Below are 22,635 nucleotides of genomic sequence, written 5' to 3'. Positions count from 1 at the left end.
ATTACTAAGATATCCAGATAAGTGATATGTGGTGATACACCCAATCTTAATAAATAGGATATTCAAGACGATGTAAGTATAAGGGTGTCCAAAAACCAGTGAGTATCAGTACCATATATTGAAGTACTATTCAAATTGAAATTCCGCAAAAAAGAGGAATTATAGATGAAACATATATTATATACGATGCAACTACCTAGAAGCCATATAAGGTGGCCAAGAATGGTGCCTGGAGGCTGGTCAAGCGATAACCAAACTATAAAAATAAGCTAACCTGGTATCTTTCCATAAAGAATATATATATATATATATATATATATAATCTGTGAATCATCTTAGGGAGCTGGGAGAGTGCAAGTGGGGACACGCAGGAGAGCCATGGCGAACAGAAAGCACTTTGGTCAGAGAAACATACATTCCTGTGTAAAGTAGGTTTGAGTCCCAAAATTGATGAAGGTCAAAAAAAGGTAAAGTCACATAGGGTCACATAAGGAGTCAAGAGTCCAAAATCGGCAGGGGGCAAGACTGTTGACAAAGAGCCGTGTTGATCATTCCTATTGCATTGGAAAGTCCTTGTCTTTCTCTTGTCTTTCTTTCTATTCTTCTTTTCCTTATTATTCTTCTCTGTTTTCTGGTGAGGTTAGAAGATCCGGAGGTCGAAGGTCAATTTATAGGTGGTATGTACACTTAGAGGGACCTAGGAGACTCCAGGAGATTGTGAACAACTTTTTGAGAGGCCTGCTTTATACTTGTGTCTTGATCTACCTGGACGATATCCTGGTGCTCTCTGCTTACCTCAAATCCCATCAGGTTCACGTACGACTAGTGCTCAGGCGCCTAATTGCCAATCTCCTGTATGCCAAGCTCGAGAAGTATCTATTCCACTTTAAGAGTCTTCATCTTTGACAAGGGACTACAGAGGGATCCCACAAAATTGTCTCCGGTACTTCATTGGTCTTGCCCAGTGGGACTTTGTGCCATTCAGAGATTCCTGGACTTCGCCAATTACTACCGGCAATTCATACTGTATTTCTCCCTCGTGTCTCCCAGTTTGGCGCTGACCAAGAAATAAAATTAAGATTAAATTAAAAATTAATATGACACTAGCTTATTTTTGGGGAAGCACAGTATTTATATAAATAAATACTGAAGTATGTGTATACTGCAAAACTAATGAACATTATTTGTTGCTTTTGACTGTCTTTGAATCAATTTCCCTGGAGGCACGTCGGCAAAACCCTGATAACTAAGTCCCAGATTAGAGCTCCCTATAGCTAGCTCTACTCACAATAGCTTGGATCCAAACCTACAAAAGTCTAAGTTCTCGTTTAGTCTAGTTTAGCATCAAATACTTGAATTTGTAGAACCCTGCTGTCAATCATACTAAGTAGAGTGTTAACGTCCTAGGATCTCTCTGTAATGTGAATGTATACATACAAAATACTTATGTCTAGTTTTTACACAGCTTTCTGTGTGGATAATATTTGAAAACTGGTTCTTCTAGTTGAGGGTGTAACCATAAATATTAGTCAGATTTGTGATTTACATTTTATTAGTACCTTGCTTCTGTAAAAATCTAGTTGCAGATTTCATTGATCTTCTTTTATTCACAATGTATTAAAGAGCGTCTACCATTTGCTAAAACCAAACTAACTATGTATAAAAGAATATTTATAGAAGTGCTGAAATAATCACAATTTTGAGTATATTTGTGGCTACACCTCCTTGCCATGTGTGGGCAGACGTTACTGCCCCATGTCTGCATACAGGCGGTCCCCTACTTAAGGACACCCGACTTACAGACAACCCATAGTTACAGACGGACCCCTCTGCCCACTGTGACCTCTGGTGAAGCTCTCTGGATGCTTTAGTATAGTCCCAGACTGCACTGATCAGCTGTAAGATGTCTGTAATGAAGCTTTATTGATAATTCTTGGTCCAATTACACCAAAAATTTTGAAACTCCAATTGTCACTGGGGCAAAAGAAAAAAAATTGTCTAGAACTTCCATTATAAAATATACAGTTTCGACTTACATACAAATTCAACTTAAGAACAAACCTCCAGACCCTATCTTGTATGTAACCCGGGGACTGCCTGTACTTTCCACAAAACTATGCCAGGTGTAGTTTTGTTGTACCCCGTGGAACGTGGCTGTATGCACGAGTGCCAGCATCTGATAAATCTCACCCAATGGCTTTATTTATTAGGATGTAATAAAAAGAAAACAAATGGTCATTGGAAGGTCTTACAATTATATATATATACTTTAGATCATCAACAACCAAGAACAAATTCCACATTTTATTTATTTAACAAAAGCCAAAATGGAAAATCAATGTGAGAGAAATAAATATGAACCATGAAACAATATGTTGTGGAACCACCTTCACCAGGAATGACTTATGTCACAATGAACCAAATTGCAGCCCTCAACCCATTTCAAATGCTATGATGGCACCTTAAAGAGGTTGTCCAGGGTTGAAAAAACATCTGCTTTCTTTTAATAACAGTGCCACACATGACCATGGGTTATGCAAGGTATTGCAACTATGATCCACTCATTTCTATACAGCTGAGCTGCAATAGTGGCAAATACCATGGTCAGATATTTGGCTATTTTAAGAAGGAAGCATCCATGTTTTCCAACCCCAGGACAAACCCTTCATCACTCACCTTTATGAACTAAAGTCGCATTATAATGAAGAGAGGACATAATTTCTCCAGAAAGATGTAAACAATTGTAGCGCAGTATATTGTAGATATACTGCTTCTGTATTAAAGTCTGTCTCAGACAGACTGTAATATAGATATGCTAATGTTAGTTATAGGAGCCTTTTAGAGGCTCTGAGTTCTCTGAGTGTCAATTGGCGCTCTTTAATAGATCCACGGGAGGGGGGGGGCATTTAAATGACTGTGGCAGTTACTGGAAGGTGTCAGCTGTGTATGGAGAGGGCTCAGCCTATGAGTGCCCTCACACAGCCCTTACTGCTGTACAACGTACACTCACCGGCCACTTTATTAGGTACACCATGCTAGTAACGGGTTGGACCCCCTTTTGCCTTCAGAACTGCCTCAATTCTTTGTGGCATAGATTCAACAAGGTGCTGGAAGCATTCCTCAGAGATTTTGGTCCATATTGACATGATGGCATCACACAGTTGCCGCAGATTTGTCGGCTGCACATCCATGATGCAAATCTCCCGTTCCACCACATCCCAAAGATGCTCTATTGGATTGAGATCTGGTGACTGTGGAGGCCATTTGAGTACAATGAACTCATTGTCATGTTCAAGAAACCAGTCTGAGATGATTCCAGCTTTATGACATGGCGCAGTATCCTGCTGAAAGTAGCCATCAGATGTTGGGTACATTGTGGTCATAAAGGGATGGACATGGTCAGCAACAATACTCAGGTAGGCTGTGGCGTTGCTCAATTGGTACCAAGGGGCCCAAAGAGTGCCAAGAAAATATTCCCCACACCATGACTCCACCACCACCAGCCTGAACCGTTGATACAAGGCAGGATGGATCCATGCTTTCATGTTGTTGACGCCAAATTCTGACCCTACCATCCGAATGTCGCAGCAGAAATCGAGACTCATCAGACCAGGCAACGTTTTTCCAATCTTCCAATTGTAGCCTCAGTTTCCTGTTCTTAGCTGAAAGGAGTGGCACCCGGTGTGGTCTTCTGCTGCTGTAGCCCATCTGCCTCAAAGTTCGACGTACTGTGCGTTCAGAGATGCTCTTCTGCCTACCTTGGTTGTAACGGGTGGCGATTTGAGTCACTATTGCCTTTCTATCAGCTCGAACCAGTCTGCCCATTCTCCTCTGACCTCTGGAATCAATAAGGCATTTCCGCCCACAGAACTGCCGCTCACTGGATGTTTTTTCTTTTTCGGACCATTCTCTGTAAACCCTAGAGATGGTTGTGTGTGAAAATCCCAGTAGATCAGCAGTTTCTGAAATACTCAGACCAGCCCTTCTGGCACCAACAACCATGCCACGTTCAAAGGCACTCAAATCACCTTTTTCCCCATACTGATGCTCGGTTTGAACTGCAGGAGATTGTCTTGACCATGTCTACATGCCTAAATGAGTTGCCGCCATGTGATTGGCTGATTAGAAATTAAGTGTTAACGCGCAGTTGGACAGGTGTACCTAATAAAGTGGACGGTGAGTGTATATAGTCATACAGAATTAAGGAATAGGTTAATTTGCCAATGTTCTAAGAATAGTGAATAGTGCAAGGGGTAGTAACCTGATGACCCTTTCACTCAAGTACAGGCCCGGTAAAAGGATGGAAAAGTAGTGCTTTTACATCACATTTATTAATTAACCTTAGTCAAAACAATTCATTAGGTCAACACCTAATGTGTTACAAATTGTTACTGATTTTTATTTTATGATTTTCTTTTAATTTTCACAAGAGATTGTGGATCTACTTTGCCATCTAACCAGTTTACTTTGGGATAATTCCAGGGCTGTTATCCAGAGGTCGCTTTTCACCCTTTTACCCATAAAGAGGGTTACAGACTTCACAAGGCTGCTACTTTTTAAATTTGTCCTGTTTAGGTGACAGAGGGTCTTAGTTGGTCAGAAAACAATGGTGCAAAGGACATGCGGTCAGGCAGAGCTACAGTCAAACAAGCCACAAGCAGCAAAATGACATAATCCAAGAAACAAGCTTGGGATCATCAACAGGGCAGAATATAGAGTACAAAATTGTGGAGCATATATGGATTTTCCAAACTGCATTGATGATAATCTCACACACAGTGTCAAGATCATTGAGACATGTCGACATGTCACTCATTCCTGATAATGCTGTGATGGAAATCAACCTATGCAATGCTAGGATAAACCTCAACTCCTCCCAATACCACAAAAACATGGCAGTGTATGTATCAGAAACAAGAAGACTGCTATGTATCCCCCAGCCATTATGCAAAGGTGTGCAGTTACCTGTGTGTAGTGGAAGTAATAGAATGTGTGTGCTTTTACTTTTTGTGTGTGTGTGTGGGGGGGGGGGATTATTATTATTTCATCCTTTTTTAAAAACTTTATTGTTTCTGTTTTTTTCACATTAAATATAATTTTCTGAACATTTGGTAATTATAATCATGGCCTGTGGATTACTGCAGAGTCAAAGTAGTTTAACGCCCATGATTGGAGTTTTTTTTATCCTTGGTGTTAGCACTTGTGTGATTACCTACTTTCTTCTTCTGATGCACCAACATAAAATGCCAAAAGTAGAAGGTCCCTTATAGAAACCCAAAACAGCAGTTGTTAAGGGGTCGCTTGTTGAGAGGACACAAGTGATTTTTTTACTACATTGAAGCTTATGTGCAATGAGTCTACAGAAGACTTCTTGTTCTTATTAAAATATGTAATATAGGACAGCAATACCAAGAAGGTGACAGAAGTGAACCAGAATAGGGGGTGCAGAAGCATATACAGTTCTACAGTACTCCTTGGGAGTATTACTTCAAAGGCCTAAAGAGCAACCACTTTTCATTCCACACCTCATGTATTACATTTCCAATAACTAAGCAATAACTATTTATTATGAAGTCTATAAAAGTTCTAAAATTTAGTGAACAACTACATTTAATAGACACTGTAGACAATTATATGTACTCTGTTCTTCGCAATCTTGTTTCTACTACACACATAGCCAATTCATGTTCAAAATTGCATATATCCAAGAATCTTTACACCCACACTAAGCTGTGCCGCTCCCAAATATTGGTAAGCACCTGATTTCATTGTGGTTTGTAATAATGGGCTGGGCTGCTTCCCTGAGGGTCATTGATGAATTCACAAATACCAGGAAACAGCAAAAGGAATCCAGAACTACAACATCTTCATATAAGGAGCCTGGAAGAGATAGATTTGGAGCCATAGAAAGAAAAAGTGAAATCATGCCTGTAATACAGTTATCAGATGAGGTAAACAGTTTTTACTTTTGTTTATACTATTGTTCATTTGATAGGTACTTTTTCATTGTTTAACATAAGTTTTTTACTACATCATAAAAGCTATTGTTATTAGGAAGTGGCTCATGCTATCTATTGTATATTTACCTAACCATCTATCTATAAGTAAGCATAAGTAATAAGGACTAGATCCAAGAGATACATATATAAATATAGGACATATGTATGACTCTGAAGATTGGATCAAAGCATTAGGAAAAGAGAATACTTAATCTTAAATTTCTTAATTATTGATCCCCTCTATCAAGAAAGGAAACACATCTAAAAAATGTACATAGCTTCTAAACCTCATGTGCCATGACATTTCTATAATCTAGTCAGTTGTATTTACTTGTTCCTACTTGGACTTGCACATTTATATGCTTTTTAATGTACAAGACTTGTGTATTCAAAACATAAAGTAATATAAAACATGTAGTGAGTTAGTTAGATAGATGTACAGTAGACATATGTTATTAAGAAGTTATCTCAGGACGTCTTAGCTAAAGAAAATTACTTCAAGAGTCCTATAAAGACTATGGGGGTTATTTATCTTGATTTTTCTACCAGTTTTTTCTGTCTTTTTTGACACAGTTTTTGGCACATTGCAATTTTTGCACATTTTTGGGGACATTTTGAAATGTCCGCCGGACATTTTGTTTTTCGTCAGGAAGACACATTTATCTGCTAAATGTACTAAATGTCGCAAATGACATTTTGAATTTGAAATTGTCTAAAATTTGCAACATTTGAATGAATGAAACCATACTTAAGAAAAACTTAGAAAATGGACTTGAGACATTTGTGCGAAATTTTTGCGCCATTTGTAACAAATTTCTCAAAAAGAGATCTGAAAAAAAACATTTAACACAAAAAAGTGAGATTGATAAATTATCAATGAAGCAGACGTAAAAAAGACAAAACTAGCCAAAACAAACAGAGATAAGATAAATGACCCACTATTACTTCAAACTAATGTGATAGTAGAACAAAATGCTCCAAAACATAAATAGTTAGTAAGCACCAAGTTATCCACAATGGGGTTCTAAGGGTCCGCGGACCGCACAAACGTCAGATATTCCGACGATTACCGATTTGCGCCGCATTTAAAAAGGGATTGTGGCGCACGCGATCAGATTTTGGTGCAATCGCGCCAGCGTTCATGCAACACAAATCAGGGGGCGGGCCGTCAGTCAATCCTACGGATTCGGACTGAGCGCGGGATTTACCATTTAAATTGTGTCGCAAGACAATGCATTTATATACACCAGGAGGAAGAAGGTGAACTCCGGCGGACCTAAGCGGGGAAGCAACACGTGCATGATATCGGGGGCACAATCTTAGGGAATCGCACTGGAGTCCATGAACGCATAGCGAGGATTGCGACAGGACCGGGTAAGTAAATGTGCCCCAATATCTGTGTTGGATATTATTATGCAAAAACAGGATTGGAAATGCTGTTTAACCCCTTAGACACTGCATTCAAACATGGACCACCAATTACAATAGTAGGGTGCCAATGACATCACCTGGCAACATGGGGTCCATATCTTTCTATTGGGCTATACCGGAGGCTTGGCCTAATTACCTTCTTTTGAATGTTATTCTTTTGAATAAAAACGTTATTGCCCTCAGAGTATGGCGACATATAGGCAAAGGCGGTTTCCTTAAAAAGTTATTTTACTTGCTTGAGTAGTAAAACATAAGAAAACCTGTAAATGATGTCTCTGCAATAAAACTAACCTGTAGAATAATTTTATCATGTTTATTATACGGTACGGTGAACTGCGTAGAAGTTTTAATTAACCCCTTAACGCTCTGCGCCGTAGCTCTACGGCGCAGAGGTATAAGGAGTGTATTAAGAGGGCTCACGGGCTGAGTCCTCTTCATACAAAGGTGGGGGTTTTTGCTTTTCAGAAAACCCCCACCGCTAATAACCGCGGTCGGTGCTTGCACCGATCGCAGCTTTTAACCACGTCATTGCCGCTGGCAAAGACACAGGCGGCGTTTAAAAAACGGCGGCGCGCGGGCGCCGCCATCTTTATTGCGATCGACGCGCCCCGAACGTCATCGGGGGGCGCCGATCGGTTGCCATGGTAGCCCCGGGTCTTCTTTTGACACAAGGCTACATGGCTTCTGCAGATTCGTTACAATGAGCCAGTGGCTCATTGTAATGAATGTGCTGCAAAAATGCCATATATTGCAATACAGAAGTATTGCAGTATATGGTAGGAGCGATCTGACCATCTAGGGTTAATGTACCCTAGATGGTCTAAAAAAACAGTGAAAAAAAAAAGAAAAAAAAAGTTTAAAAATAAAAAAAAAAAAAAATATATAAAAAATTCAAATCACCCCCCTTTCACTAGAACGGATTTAAAACATAATAAACAGTAAAAATCACAAACATATTAGGTATCGCCACGTCCCAAAATGCCCGATCTATCAAAATATAAAAACGGTTACAGCCGGCAGTGACCTCCGAGGCGGGAAATGGCGCCCAAATGTCCGAAATGCGACTTTTACACCTTTTTACATCACATAAAAAATGAAATAAAAAATGATCAAAATGTCGCACAGACCTCAAAATGGTAGCAATGAAAACGTCGCCTCAAAAATGACACCACACACATCTCAGTGCACCAAAGTATGAAAAAGTTATTAGCGTCAGAAGATGGCAAAAAAAATTTTTTCTTTTTTGTACACATTCATTTAATTTTTGAAAATGTATTAAAACACAATAAAACCTATATAAATTTGGTATCACCGCGATCGCACCGAACCAAAGAGAAAAGCTGAGGTGTTATTTTGAGTGCACAGTCAAAGTCAAAAAATCTGAGCCCACAAGAACGTGACGCATGTGCGTTTTTTTTTTCAGTTTTTCCACATTTGGAATTTTTTTTCAGCTTCGCAGTACACGTCATGTTAAAATAAATAACATTATGGGAAAGTAAAATTTGTTACGCACAAAATAAGCCCTCACACAGGTCTGTACACGTAAAAATGAAAAAGTTATGGATTTTTGAAGTTGGAGAGCGAGAAATGAGCGGAAAAACCCTGCATCCTTAAGGGGTTAAAAACTGTGTGGCAAAAGAGCTGTTTTATTCTGTTCCACTGCAGGAAAGAGTTAATACATTTAAATCATAATGCTTTTTTTACCATGAAAATGAAATTAAAAAAGTAATGTCTTTTGAAATTTAAATGGGAAAAATAGAGAAAAGTGCTGTGAAGCATTTTATAGGCTGTGTGCTTAAGGTGTTAAGGAGCATTGGATATGGCTTTGAACTTCACATGACGGAGCTCAGGAATGCAGACAATACAATTCTCTGCAGCTAATTCCACATCCACTTAAAAGGGAACTCTGCAATATTCACCTTTAACTTAACAGAGGTTAATTGCAAAACAAACCAAATTAAGACACAGTGGCGACACAGCAGTTAAGCGGGGGGCAGATGAGGGCGTAATACTCTTTATTATTTATAATCTCTTTTGGACTGCCCATAGTACATGTACACAGTGGCGTAACAACAGCCATAGCAGTCGTACAGGGCTGCTACAGGGCCCGGGTGGCACAGTAATGTGCAGTAATGCGGGCCCCTATGCCGTTCCTGTCCGCCCGCCTCATCTTTGACTCTTAATTTACGACCGCCTTGACGGCTCCGTCTGCGGCTGCTCGGCTCGCCTCTTCCATCTGAGGCGCACCTCTCTGGCCCACCGGCCACGTGTACCCAGCCCGCATCACCAGTCTGCCTCTCCCATCCATGGCACGCCTCTCCGAACTGCCTCAATTCTTCGTGGCATAGATTCAACAAGGTGCTGGAAGCATTCCTCAGAGATTTTGGTCCATATTGACATGATGGCATCACACAGTTGCCGCAGATTTGTCGGCTGCACATCCATGATGCGAATCTCTCGTTCCACCACATCCCAAAGATGCTCTATTGGATTGATATCTGGTGACTGTGGAGGCCATTTGAGTACAGTGAACTCATTGTCATGTTCAAGAAACCAGTCTGAGATTATTCCAGCTTTATGACATGGCGCATTATCCTGCTGAAAGTAGCCATCAGATGTTGGGTACATTGTGGTCATAAAGGAATGGACATGGTCAGCAACAATACTCAGGTAGGCTGTGGCGTTGCAACGATGCTCAATTGGTACCAAGGGGCCCAAAGAGTGCCAAGAAAATATTCCCCACACCATGACACCATCACCACCAGCCTGAACCGTTGATAGAAGGCAGGATGGATCCATGCTTTCATGTTGTTGACGCCAAATTCTGACCCTACCATCCGAATGTCGCAGCAGAAATCGAGACTCATCAGACCAGGCAGCGTTTTTCCAATCTTCTACTGTCCAATTTCGATGAGCTTGTGCAAATTGTAGCCTCAGTTTCCTGTTCTTAGCTGAAAGGAGTGGCACCCGGTGTGGTCTTCTGCTGCTGTAGCCCATCTGCCTCAAAGTTCGATGTACTGTGCGTTCAGAGATGCTCTTCTGCCTACCTTGGTTGTAACGGATGGCGATTTGAGTCACTGTTGCCTTTCTATCAGTTCGAACCAGTCTGCCCATTCTCCTCTGGCACCAACAAGGCATTTCCGCCCACAGAACTGCCGCTCACTGGATATTTTTTCTTTTTCGGACCATTTTATGTAAACCCTAGAGATGGTTGTGCGTGAAAATCCCAGTAGATCAGCAGTTTCTGAAATACTCAGACCAGCCCTTCTGGCACCAACAACCATGCCACGTTCAAAGGCACTCAAATCACCTTTCTTCCCCATACTGATGCTCGCTTTGAACTGCAGGAGATTGTCTTGACCATGTCTACATGCCTAAATGCACTGAGTTGCCACCATGTGATTGGCTGATTAGAAATTAAGTGTTAACGAGCAGTTGGACAGGTGTACCTAATAAAGTGGCCGGTGAGTGTATATATATAGATACTACTGTAAGAGTGTGAACCTAGAGGGCACTGGAGAGCGACCCACAACCAGGGTTGAAAAGGACCTTGACCACTCCCATCCCTGGCCAACACCAGAGGGAGAGCTCTCAGCAAGCCAGTGCCGTGTGTCCTGCAGTTAGCAGGTGGACTTGTTTGGTTGAGCTCACTGAGAGCCAGAGCGCTGAGCAGGAACACCAGCAGTGTTCCTTGAACTTAGAAGATAGCTAGGGTTCAAGAAGTGGGGTAGTGCCCTATGTAGAGGCTAAGCTGTTTGTTGTTTTTGTTCTTGTAATAGTTTTAAAGCTGAATAAAGCCGTTTCTGTTGGATTGCTACAAGCTCCTACATTATTGTTTTGGCGCTCAGCACCACAAAAGTCACCTGTAAGGTCCAGAAGCTTCTACCTTTGATGCTAAATTATCCCCAAACCCCACACTATGTATAAATAGAATGTGTATGAACTATATAATATGGGTGTAATTGGATGTGTATATATTATAAGTGTGTAAAATAAGTTTGCATAATGTGTACATACTGCATGAATTTCTATATACAGGCAGTCGCCAGGTTACATACAATTTGTATGTAAGTTGGAACAGTATACTTTATTATTGTAACCCCAGTCAAATTTTTTTTGGTCTCTATGACAATTGGATTTTAAAAATGTTGGATTGTCATAAGAACCAGGAAAAACAATAAATCTTAATTGCAGGCACCATTGATAACTGTTAAAGCTGTTTATTGTAGCCTAGGACTAAAGTACAGTAAATTACCAAAATCCAGAGGTCCGTTTGTAACTAGGAGTCGTATGTAAGTCAAATGTTCTTAAGTAGGGGACCGCCTGTACTTGTGAATATATAAATGTGTGTGTATGAGTGTATACATGTATGTATGCGTGTAAAAGTGTATAAAAATTGTGTACCGTATTTTCTGCCCTATAGGGCGCACCGGACTATAAGGCGCATTAGTCCGATGCGCCTTATATATGTAATAATTACATATATAAGGCGCATCGGACTATAAGGCGCGGGGTCCGGCGGCCGGGGGCGTGGCGGAGGTCCGGGGGCGTGGCGGAGACCCGACGTGACGCGGCGACGGGACGCGGCGACGAGACGCGACGCCGAGACGCGACAGGGAACGCGGGAAAGGTGAGCGGAGAAGGTGAGGGGGAGGTGGAGGAGGGCAGCGGACCATACTTACATAGGTCCCCGCTACCGGAGACAGCAGATCTCCCGCTGGAGATCTCCGGTAGCGGGGACCTATGTAAGTATGGTCCGCTGCCCTGTGCCCAGCGCCATACATAGGGCGCACCGGACTATAAGGCGCACTTTGGATTTCCACGGAAATCCAATGCTTTTAAGTGCGCCTTATAGTCCGGAAAATACGGTATATGAGTATAGAACTTTGTGTGTGTATATAAATGAGTGTTCAAATAGATATTTGTTATGGGGTCTAGCCTCTCCTAGTTACGCCCCTGCATGTACACCCTCAAGAGATTAAGGCTTTATGACTAAGCTTTACAGGCTGAACTGTTTCTATGCAGGATTATACAGAAGACACCTGTAGCTAACTCCTGCAATCACTGTTGCCATCAAAGATTACCATTTCACATGGCTGCTGCTGTTCTGCTACCCCTGACATGACCACGGGTCACTGATTGGTTGCCGTGACGGCTTGGAGCCTACGGGTGACTACTATGGCTGTCAATGAACACTTTCTATCACAGCCTGCTGGAGGCAATTTGCAAAACAAGCTGTATATATTTACAATATATTGCAATAAAGCAGCTTTTGCAGTACATTGCAATTTTTTGCAAGAGCAATCACCCCTGGGGTGAAAAAGTAGTTACATATATACTTGAATATAAGTCGCCACAAATATAGAATGAGGCACCTAATTTTACTACAAAAAACTGGGAAAACTTATTGACTCAAGTATAAGCGAAGAGTAAGAAATGCATTGGTCACAGCCGTCTCTCACTTATAAAGTACCCATCAGCCGCTTCTTCTCACTAATGAAATGTCCTGCAGCCTCCAATCCCTAATTAAATGCCTTGCAGCCTCTGCTCACTAATGAAATGCCCTGCAGCCTCAGCAAACCATTGAAATGCCCTGCAGCCTCCCCTCATTAATGAAATTTCCAGCAGCCACCCTCAGTAATAGATTGCCCTGCAGTAGCCTCCCCAGTAGTGAAATGACCAGTAGCAGACCCCATTAAATAAAAAAAATAAACTCAGAACTTACTTCACAGCTCCTCTTCTCTCTCAGCTTCCTGTGCAACACTGGGTAGAAACGGGTCAATGCACTATTCCTACACCCACAGTAGGATGTCATCAGTTCATGGACTCATCAATACTTGTGCAGTTAGACAAGAAGTTGAGACAGAAGAGGAGCTGTGGAAGTCTCTGAAGTAAGTACTGATTTTATCTTTTTATAATTGCGTTTTTAACGGACTGCTTAAAACGGGCCAAAAACTTGTTCAAAACGCCATGTGTGCCATCACCCTAAGTGGTTATATCTTTGAAATGTTTTAACATATCCAAGTGATTTTGAGACTGTTTTCTTGTGACACGTTACACTTCATATTAGTTGAAAAATTTGGTTGATGTATTCTGTGTTTATATCTGAAAAGAATATTGGCAAAAATTTGGAAAAATTCTGAATTTTTAAAATGTAAAATTTTCTACTTTTCTGACACAGCCATAACAGCAAAATAACTAACATTTACCAAATGTCTGCTTTATGTTGACATGTTTTTATGCATCCTCTCATTTTTATAGAATGTTACGAGTCTTAGAACTTTAGGTTTTCTCAAAAAATGTCAAAGTCAGACTCTTGAGGGACCTGCTCAGCTTTCGTGTCACTTTGAGAGACTTAAATAATAGTAAAACCCCATAAATTATCCTATTTTAGAAACACTTTAATTTAAAAGGTATTTTTAAAAGAAATTGACACATTCTCAGTAGAATACCAAAACGCTCCACAAAGTTTGATTTCTCCTGAGTATGCCAATACGCCATATGGCGTGGTAAACTGCTATATGGGCACAGGCCAGGGCATTAAAGGGGAGGTTCTCCATTTAGAGCAGATTTGTGCTGTCACATTTTAAAGGCTATACAATTTTTAATCTGGACATAGAAGGTCTTATTTTCTGCGAGATTAGATGCACTTTAAAAATACTCCATTTTAGTCAGGATTATTGATGTGATTTTATTTACTGTTTTATGTATGGAGGAAAAGAAAATCATCCGTTATGGTTTCAGATTTTGTTTATTTTTTAGGCCATTCGCCGTTCCATAAAAATAATATGTTATCTTTATTCTATAGATCACTATGATTACTGTGATACCTCATTTATATAGTTTTTTTTATATATTTTTACAATTTTACTGAAGGAAGACTAATATTGAGAAAATCTCATTTGTTTTAATATTGCCATCATTTTGGAGGCAAAACTTTAGTGTTTTTCAGTGGACAGAACTGTTTGAAGGCTTATGTTTTGCGCGATGAGTGGTACTATTTTGGCGCATATAATTTTTCATCAAATCCCTTCAATAAAACGTGATAAAAAAGGTTAATACTTTTGGGAAGTTTTTTTTTTTAGTACCGTTTATACTCGAGTATAAGCCAACCCGAGTATAAGCTGAGACCCCTAATTTTAACACAAAAAACTGAAAAAACCTATTGATGAGTATAAACCAAGGGTTGGAAATGCATTGGTCACAACCTCCCCAGTATATAGCCTGCCAGCCCCCTGTAGTATATAGCCTGCCACCCCCCTTAAGCATATAGCCTGCCAGCCCCCTGTAGCATATAGCCTGCTAGCACCCTGTAGTACATAGCCAGCCAGCTTCCTGTAGTATATAGCCTGCTAGCCCCCTGTGGCATATAGCCTGCCAGCCCCCTGTAGCATATAGCCTGCCAGCCCCCTAAGCATATAGCCGGCCAGCTCCAGCCCCCCAGTATACAGCCCGCCAGTCTCTGCCCCTAATATAATTCCTGTATACACATATGTTGCCCGGCCACGATAAGGTGAGCACACACAAAGCATTATACCATGCATGGGAAAAATGCATGCATGTGTGCTTCCATACCATGCATGGGAAAAAGATAGAGCTTGCTCTATCTTTTCCCATGGTTATGACCGGGCGCCAGGCTTCACTATGGAGCACTCATCCCTTGGCCTTTTCAGTGCACAGTGGTATACATTCCTAGACTATAGCCGAGTGAGCATACGTCCATGTAAAAAGCCTAACACGTACATAACGTATGACGTATGTAACAAAAATAATGAATAATAGCACCAGGGTATTTATGAGACACACACAGTTATTTAACATATCACTGTGCGAAGATATTATCTCACTTGCAAGCTTTAGGACTCAGAGTCCAGAGACCAAACAGAATGTTCATGGCTTCTTTGTGGTTTCCCATTCTTCCTCAACATTAGAAGGCAATGCTGCTTTTGAAGAGGATCCGGAAGCTTGTCCCATTTTTGAAGCACCATTCTTGATGATCATTTTTACAGGGAATCCACATTTGTAAGGGAATTTGGGGAAACGCAGCCTCCTGAAATTCCCTCCTCCTGGCAATTGTGGTACTGGATAAATCAGTAAACAGATAAATGTCCTAGAATCTTTCAGGGAGCTCTCCTATATCTCAAGCTGCCCTCTTGGCTTATCCTTAAAGTTAACAAAGTGCTATCTGGTTATCATATCTGTAGACACATTGGGGCTCATTTACTTTTGTCGAGTTTCCTGAATATTTCCGATTTGCGCCAAATTTTTGGCACGCGCGATTAGATTGTGTCGCATCGGCGCCAGGTTTCAAGCGACAGAAATCGGGGGCGTGGCCATCAGACAACCCAACGGATTTGGAAAAAACACGGAATTAAAAAAAATAATTGTGTTGCAAGATCAGCACTCACGTGCACCGGGACGAAGAAGGTGAACTCCAGCGGACTTCAGCGCAGCAGTGACACCTGCTGGATATCGGGTGCACGACCTTAGTGAATGTCAGCAGACCTGGAATCGCGACTGGACCGGGTAAGTAGATGTGCCCCATTGTGTGGTAGCATTTTGGATTCATACAGTCTATAGTCCCAATCAATTAGCATGTCAGGAGTATATGGTAAAAGGGCCACAAACATGTCAGTAACAAATTCACCCAACGCTTCAGGTTTAACAGATTCTGGTCAAAGAAACCAAATATTGTTCATGTTGATAGGGAGGACCGATCCTGAATAACAATGGTCCATTTCCAGATTGTTACTAAGTCATTATGAGCTCAAATGAGTTGTGGCATTTTAGACTCCATCTACACTGTATGGTCTCCAAATGCAGTGCATTCACGCTGAAAAGTTTGCTGGAGCAAAGATGTCAAATCACCCAACAGGGTTGTAAACAGGTCTTCAGAGACAGGCCCAAATGATGGAGAGCTAGTCAGCATTGCTGAGGGAGAAGAGTGTTGCGGATTGCTCACCTGTAAGATTGCTGACTGCAGAGAGGCATAAGTCCCTCTGCTGCTTGTTGGTGTCACAGAAGACTATGAAAGTCGGGTAAAACCAGCCAGGGAATTTAGTGAAAGAGATAGAGATCCTGCGTGTTGTGAGGAAGAGGCTGCTTCCCTTGTGTTTCCATCTCCATTTTGTTACCTTGTGGATGAAAAGAATTCCGCTGTGCAGTTCCCCTTTTCTTTTTCAGTTTACCTATGTCACAGGCAAGACACTACAAGTATAAATCACAGCGTCTCCCTCTATGCACTGCCGGCTACGCCTCTGCCCAGGTTTTATTTTTTTCTTATTAATGTGGAACTATTAAGATTTTTCTGTCTTAGAAATAAGGGCCCAACCTTTGCTACCCAAATATTATCCCTACTCCACCAAATGTTATTTGGAGAAATGCCATCAGGGAGGTAATGTTCTCCTGTAAGATATCAAACCTAGACTACAGACCACCAGATAGAAAGACAGGATTTGTCATTCCACAGAACTAATATGCATTTTTCTAGCATCCCGTTTCATTGAAAAAAAAGTCTTTTTGGTTATTTTCGCAAAGAGAACAAAAAAGCATGTGTAAAGTAGCAACATCACTTTATTGAAAAAATTGGACAACAGACAACATCAGCAAGACAAACAAAATATAAAACCATTTAAAAAGGAATGCACCCCAGTGCACCCATCAGTCCAAGATCAACCGGAGCCCGACACCTGATAATGTCGGGTTATTATTTTTGGTTATTTTCATCAAGCAAGTTCAAATTGCCCTTGAAAAATCCTACATATTACAGATTTGTTACAAGGTTTTGCGGAAGACAAGACAAAACATGAGTATGAATTTGTTGAATAGAATTTTTAATTTGTTACTTGGCATACCTTAATTCTTGATTTAAGCAATTTCACCAGGTAACATGGCTCATAGTCACAGGTTAATTTCCATTAACCTGTTCTGACAAGCTTTGTGCTGGCACAATTCTACATACTCCACCTAAACCGCACCCTTACTTGCTGGACATATTGTAATCATCTTTGCTTACAAGAGAAATTGATACTACAGATTATTTGCATTGTTATAAAGGTTGTAATGATATAAAGTAATTTCAACATTTTTGCTATACTAAGACTTAAAGAAGGCCTGCAAGACCTGTTATAGTAAAGACTTGTATTTTATTTGAAATAGAAACTCTGGATCCTAGAATTCTGTGAGCTATTCCTATGATACTATGAGTAAATTATGTTATTGTGTGTTGTTGTGTGTTCTACCACAGTTTGATAGTCTCATAATTTGTGCTGATAGTATCAGAAACTGCAGGGAAACACCCATAACATGTAATTATTATCAATCTTTATTTGTATAGCACCATTATATTCTGTAGATCATGGCATAAAATTGGTGTATAAGGTGCATAATTGAAAGGTAAGACATTAAATCAATAAATTATGTAGCAGAGTCCAAAGTGTTTGTGGCCGGCAGAATAACATGTATATTGGTATCTGGTGCCGATGGAATACATACTTAAGAGGGGAAAAAACAGCAGAGATTATTGGAAAGAAAGTGATAGTTACATGCATTTAGTTAGTAAGTGTGATAGGCTTGCCTGAAGAAATGGGTTTTTAGGGCACATGTTTTACTTTGGTATTTGGGTATTAATCTAATATTAGTCTGTGTAGGTTTGATAGTTCAGTTGGGCCTCATATTCACATGCCGATGCTGTCTCACAAACTAGGGCCCACAATTATTAAAGTGTTTCCACCAGCTTTCTGTCTGACTGTGCACTAGAAAGTATGTTCAAACTGCTTACACATGTATTTAAGAAGTGTTTGCACCACTTTTGTGTCGCTGCTGCACTGTGTCCCACAAAATAAAAAGTATGTGTACCAAAAGGGGCGTTCCAGTGCACAGTTGGATCATATGCTACAATTCGGCCTTGCAACATAAATCTGTCTGCGCCACAATTTTAAAGCATGAAGAAAGTGCATGTAGCTGGAGAAGTGCTGGGGGGTCTGGATTTCATGCACCCTCTACAGGCAAACTGCACATAGTGCAGTTTGTACTGTTTTTGAGAAATGCGGGCCTGGGACTCACCAGATGTCTTCAGCTCCATGCAGCAATTCAGCCCCACTGTGCACCTAAAAATACTACAGTCACTTACAGTATAATCGCCATAGAGAGTATATACAGGCAGACCCCTCCTGTCATAGGTAGTAGTATTAGTAATATATACAAGCAAGCCCTAGTACCCATCATAGATAGTATATACAGGCAGGCCCCCTCCCCTTATAGGTAGTATACATAGGCAAGACTCCCCATATATTGTATATGCAGACAGGATCGCCCATAGATAGTATATACAGACAGAGACCCCCATAGATAGTATATACAGACAGCCTTTACCCCATAGGTGGTATATACAGGCAGACCCCCCCCCCACAGATAGTATATACAGACAAGACCCCCTCCCCTCTTGTAAAAAAAATAAAAATAAAAGTAAATACTCACCTCCATGCTCTAGCGTTCCCCGGCCACTGTAGTCTCTAATGCTCTTCTCCCAGCTGCCGCATGCTCTCTGCAGTGACACAGGCCATTACACCTTTGATCCGCCTCAAACTTTACGGATCCACCTCTGCCACCTGAGATGTGGCCCTGATCATACTATAAAAGAGGTGCACCATCTTTTGTTGTATATAAAGTACTGTAACAGAAACCTTGTATCCTAATAATGTGTTATATATTATTTAGAACCCCCCCCCCACACCTAAAAAGAAAAAAATCTGTACCATATAATAATAATAATTACTTTATTTATATAGCACACACAGATTACGCAGCGCTGCACAGAGCTTGCCAGACAGTCCCCAATGGACAAGTTTAGTGACATACAGTCATTTCTTTTTCAATCTAGGAAGAATTATGTGAAGCAGTGAAGAATGCAGGACGTAAGCTTGTAGTTCTTGCTTTTTCCTCTGGCAACTGTGGACCATGCAAATTAACCAACCCCCGCCTGGAGGTAAGTTCACATGATTTAATGTCATAAATATTTTATGTCTTTGTAGTGATCATTTACCATATATACTCGAGTATAAGCCTAGTTTTTCAGCAAAAAAAATGTGCTGAAACCCCAAACTCGGCTTATACTCGAGTAAAAAAATATAGTTTTACCAGTTTTTTGTGGTAAAATTAGGGGCCTCGGCTTATACTTGGGTCGGCTTACACTCGAGTATATACGGTAGTTTATACAGAAAGAAGTCAGTTACTAAATAATCTCCAGAGGCTTTTGGAAATGGGCTTTTTAATACAAAATACAAAATGTACCAAAAAATGTGCAATATTAAATATAATACAGATAATATACAGATAGTGGATCAGGAACTATTTACACAACGAAAAACAAACACCATATAGAGAGTTGAGTAGGCACTATGTAGAGTGGAGTAGGTGCTATATACAAACATCTATGGAGGCACTATATATAGAGTGTAGCAGGCACTATATAGATATAAAACGGTAGGTGCTACATACATGGAGTCAATCAAGCGCTATGAAGCAGGTGCTATATCTAGAGACTAGAATACACCTATCTAATTTGGCCCACCAACTTAAAACAACAGCTCTTTGTGCTCCCACTTATAATAGTCCCATCGTGTGGTCCTTTTTTGGGACCATTTAAACTGACCTCCCTTATATGGCCCAGAAACTTATAATGTAAACCAAAATAACTGTATCCATAATGAAAATAAAGGAAAGGTGGTTACACATTTGCACAGATTTTTTCTATCCATTTCTAAGAGACAAATACATCATCATTCTTTGCATTTGTGATACATCGAGAGAAGAGAATGCACCCATAGATAATCCATTCTTAGAACTAACAAAAGCACTTTACATTTTTTTTTACAGGCAATGAGCATTCAGATGCCTGACATCTTGTTTTTCAAAATAGATGTTAACAAAGCAGATGTAAGTAACACAAAAACAGCAATTCTTTTGTTTTTTCCAATTCTAACCAAACCAAATCATGATCTTCTGCCCTTTTCCGTTTACTAAACCGTATGAGCAGCTGGTGGTGGTAGGCACTACCTATAGTGATATACAAACACCCATATTGTTACAATCAAGTAAATTGATAAATGTCCACCTGTGCTATATGATCAATATAAATGATTGCTGTATAAATGAACATTGGGAAATTACTTCTATTGGGGAATGGTATAATATAAAACACCCTAGATTATGTAATAATGCTGACAGTAAGTACAAGTTGAACCCTTAATGGGACCTCAACTTGTATTTAGAATTCCTGGGGAATAGATCATATATGTCTTACTTGATTATGCAGCAAAGTTCTGTTCTCCTTGATGGCAATAAAGATAACAGCATAGTGAGGATGCGCAGGAAGACAGAGTGAAGGTAATATTCTGTCTTCTATTATTTTTCCTCAGTGAGCCTCCAGCCGTTTTTCTCTCCCTCAAATTACAATGTAAGTCCCACCCTTCTGTGACATCACAGGTGGTGGAGACAAATCCACTATGCGGTTGAGGTACCATTAAGTTCGGGGTAGCACTTGTACTTACTGTCAGTATTATTACATAATCTAGGGTGTTTTATATTATAACATTCCCCTATAAAAGTAATTACTTTCTACTGATATTGAAGTGCCGGTGGACATTTATCAATTTACCAGTTTTTACAGTTCTACTAAAGCTGATTTTACTGCTTTTTATTTATAGGAAGTTGTAGAAAAATACCAGATCAAAGGAGTACCTACATTCCATTTCTACAGGAATGGTAAACTGGTATGTTCTAAATGTAACTTGTATTTACAAAGATCCTTTTCAATTGCTGATTTTAATTGTAGCATTTTTAATTAATTTGCACACAATTTGCTCTCTGCTAAAATGTCTTGTAAATAGCTGTGTTATGCACTGTAAATAATGCTGCCTCTTTTCCACTACCATTCAGATAAATGTATATTTTATACTATAAGGTCAAAGGTATTATATGACTTTTGATTTATGGCTGTGTACACACACTTTCACAGCAATCGATGGAAAGCATAAAAGTAGTCTACATGCTGACATCCCGTATCTCTTTCTGTGTTCGCTACAAGTTAGTTGGAAAACAAACCTTTTGGGTTGGAAGAACAAAAATAAAGAACTAAAATAATTTGGTTACAAAAGTATCCACACCTTTGAACTAATATTTGGAGAAACCTTTGTACTTTTAACATTTAAATGTGATTGGCCAATGCTCAATTTTAATAGGATGTTCACATTTATGAAAACGCATTATTTTATTTTTGTTATTTTCCCCAATGCTACGCATTATTGCCAACTTTTATTAAAGTGTTTGCACCAGTTTCCTGTCTGACTTTGCACAAAAAAGAACATGAAAACTGCTTGCACATGTATTTATAAACTGTCTGCGCCAGTTTTGTGTGGCTCTGCTCTGTGTCCAACAAGACAGAAAAAATGTTAGCGCTTAGTCAGACTGTGCGGCACAATTCTATTTAATGTATGTATCTATTCAGCAGCATGAACAAAGTGCACCAAAAAAAAAGTGGTGCATTCTGCAAGAGCAGGGCAGGGGGCGCCAGATTCATGTTAAACCTGCACCACAATTCATGGTTCTGGCTCATAAATGTGGGCCTATGGGTCATTTCCCTGGTAAAAATGATCTGAAATACTGTAACTTGCATTGGTCTAATTTCTTTACTTGGAAAAAAATGGCCCTTTAACAGGGCTGTTAACAGGGCTATTGTACTGTAAACGATCCTGTCAAATTAGAGTGCTTCCCAGAGAGGGTTTCCCCAGAATTCTGAGAAACTCTGGTGGGGAAAGGAAAAAATAAAGTTAACATTCGTCATACATTGAACTATTGTTTGTCTTTCCTAACATATTTTCTCCATTCTAGGTATATCAATTCCAAGGTGGAAATCCTGACTACCTGTGCAGAACAGTTGAAGAGCTAAGGTTCCAGATGTAATAAGTTACAGTTTCAATAAAATAAATCATTTTGAATAAACATCCTATAAATCCTTGTCAGTTATTTGTTCACCGCGAATGATAAACGTGGCTTATAGGCGCTATCATGTCAAATAAAGAAATTTCTTTTTTAGTGAATAACGAAAATTAGCATAAATTATAAGCATTTATAGCCGTGCATCCTATATAATATTTAGCAATATAGTCACAATCTTGTTCTACCGTTCTATAAATAGAAGGTCATT

The 22,635-nt window shown here is 40.0% G+C and overlaps 1 protein-coding gene across 1 annotated transcript; it reads left to right on the top strand.

Annotated features, from left to right (window-relative positions):
- Nucleotides 1-5,768: 5,768 nt before the first annotated feature.
- Nucleotides 5,769-22,430, top strand: LOC140088367 (thioredoxin-like). Its single transcript, XM_072126536.1, has 5 exons — nucleotides 5,769-5,951; nucleotides 19,312-19,416; nucleotides 20,307-20,366; nucleotides 21,137-21,202; nucleotides 22,320-22,430. The coding sequence occupies exons 1-5, from the start codon at nucleotides 5,784-5,786 to the stop codon at nucleotides 22,389-22,391; spliced, it is 471 nt and encodes a 156-aa protein (XP_071982637.1). The 5' UTR covers nucleotides 5,769-5,783; the 3' UTR covers nucleotides 22,392-22,430.
- The last annotated feature ends 205 nt before the right edge of the window (nucleotides 22,431-22,635 follow it).

This window comes from Engystomops pustulosus, chromosome 1 (genome assembly GCF_040894005.1).
Source record: "Engystomops pustulosus chromosome 1, aEngPut4.maternal, whole genome shotgun sequence".
NCBI classification, from domain to species: domain Eukaryota; kingdom Metazoa; phylum Chordata; class Amphibia; order Anura; family Leptodactylidae; genus Engystomops; species Engystomops pustulosus.
The sequence above is the reverse complement of the archived record's forward strand: the minus strand, read 5'-3'. Positions and strand labels throughout refer to the sequence as shown.

Bases quoted from the DNA above. Each gene is read 5' to 3' on its own strand.
- LOC140088367 (XM_072126536.1), top strand. From the start codon at position 5,784: ATGGGCTGGGCTGCTTCCCTGAGGGTCATTGATGAATTCACAAATACC. The intron at 5,952-19,311 runs GTAAACAGTTTT...TTTTCAATCTAG, and splicing joins TAATACAGTTATCAGATGAG to GAAGAATTATGTGAAGCAGT. The intron at 20,367-21,136 runs GTAAGTAACACA...TTTTATTTATAG, and splicing joins TAGATGTTAACAAAGCAGAT to GAAGTTGTAGAAAAATACCA.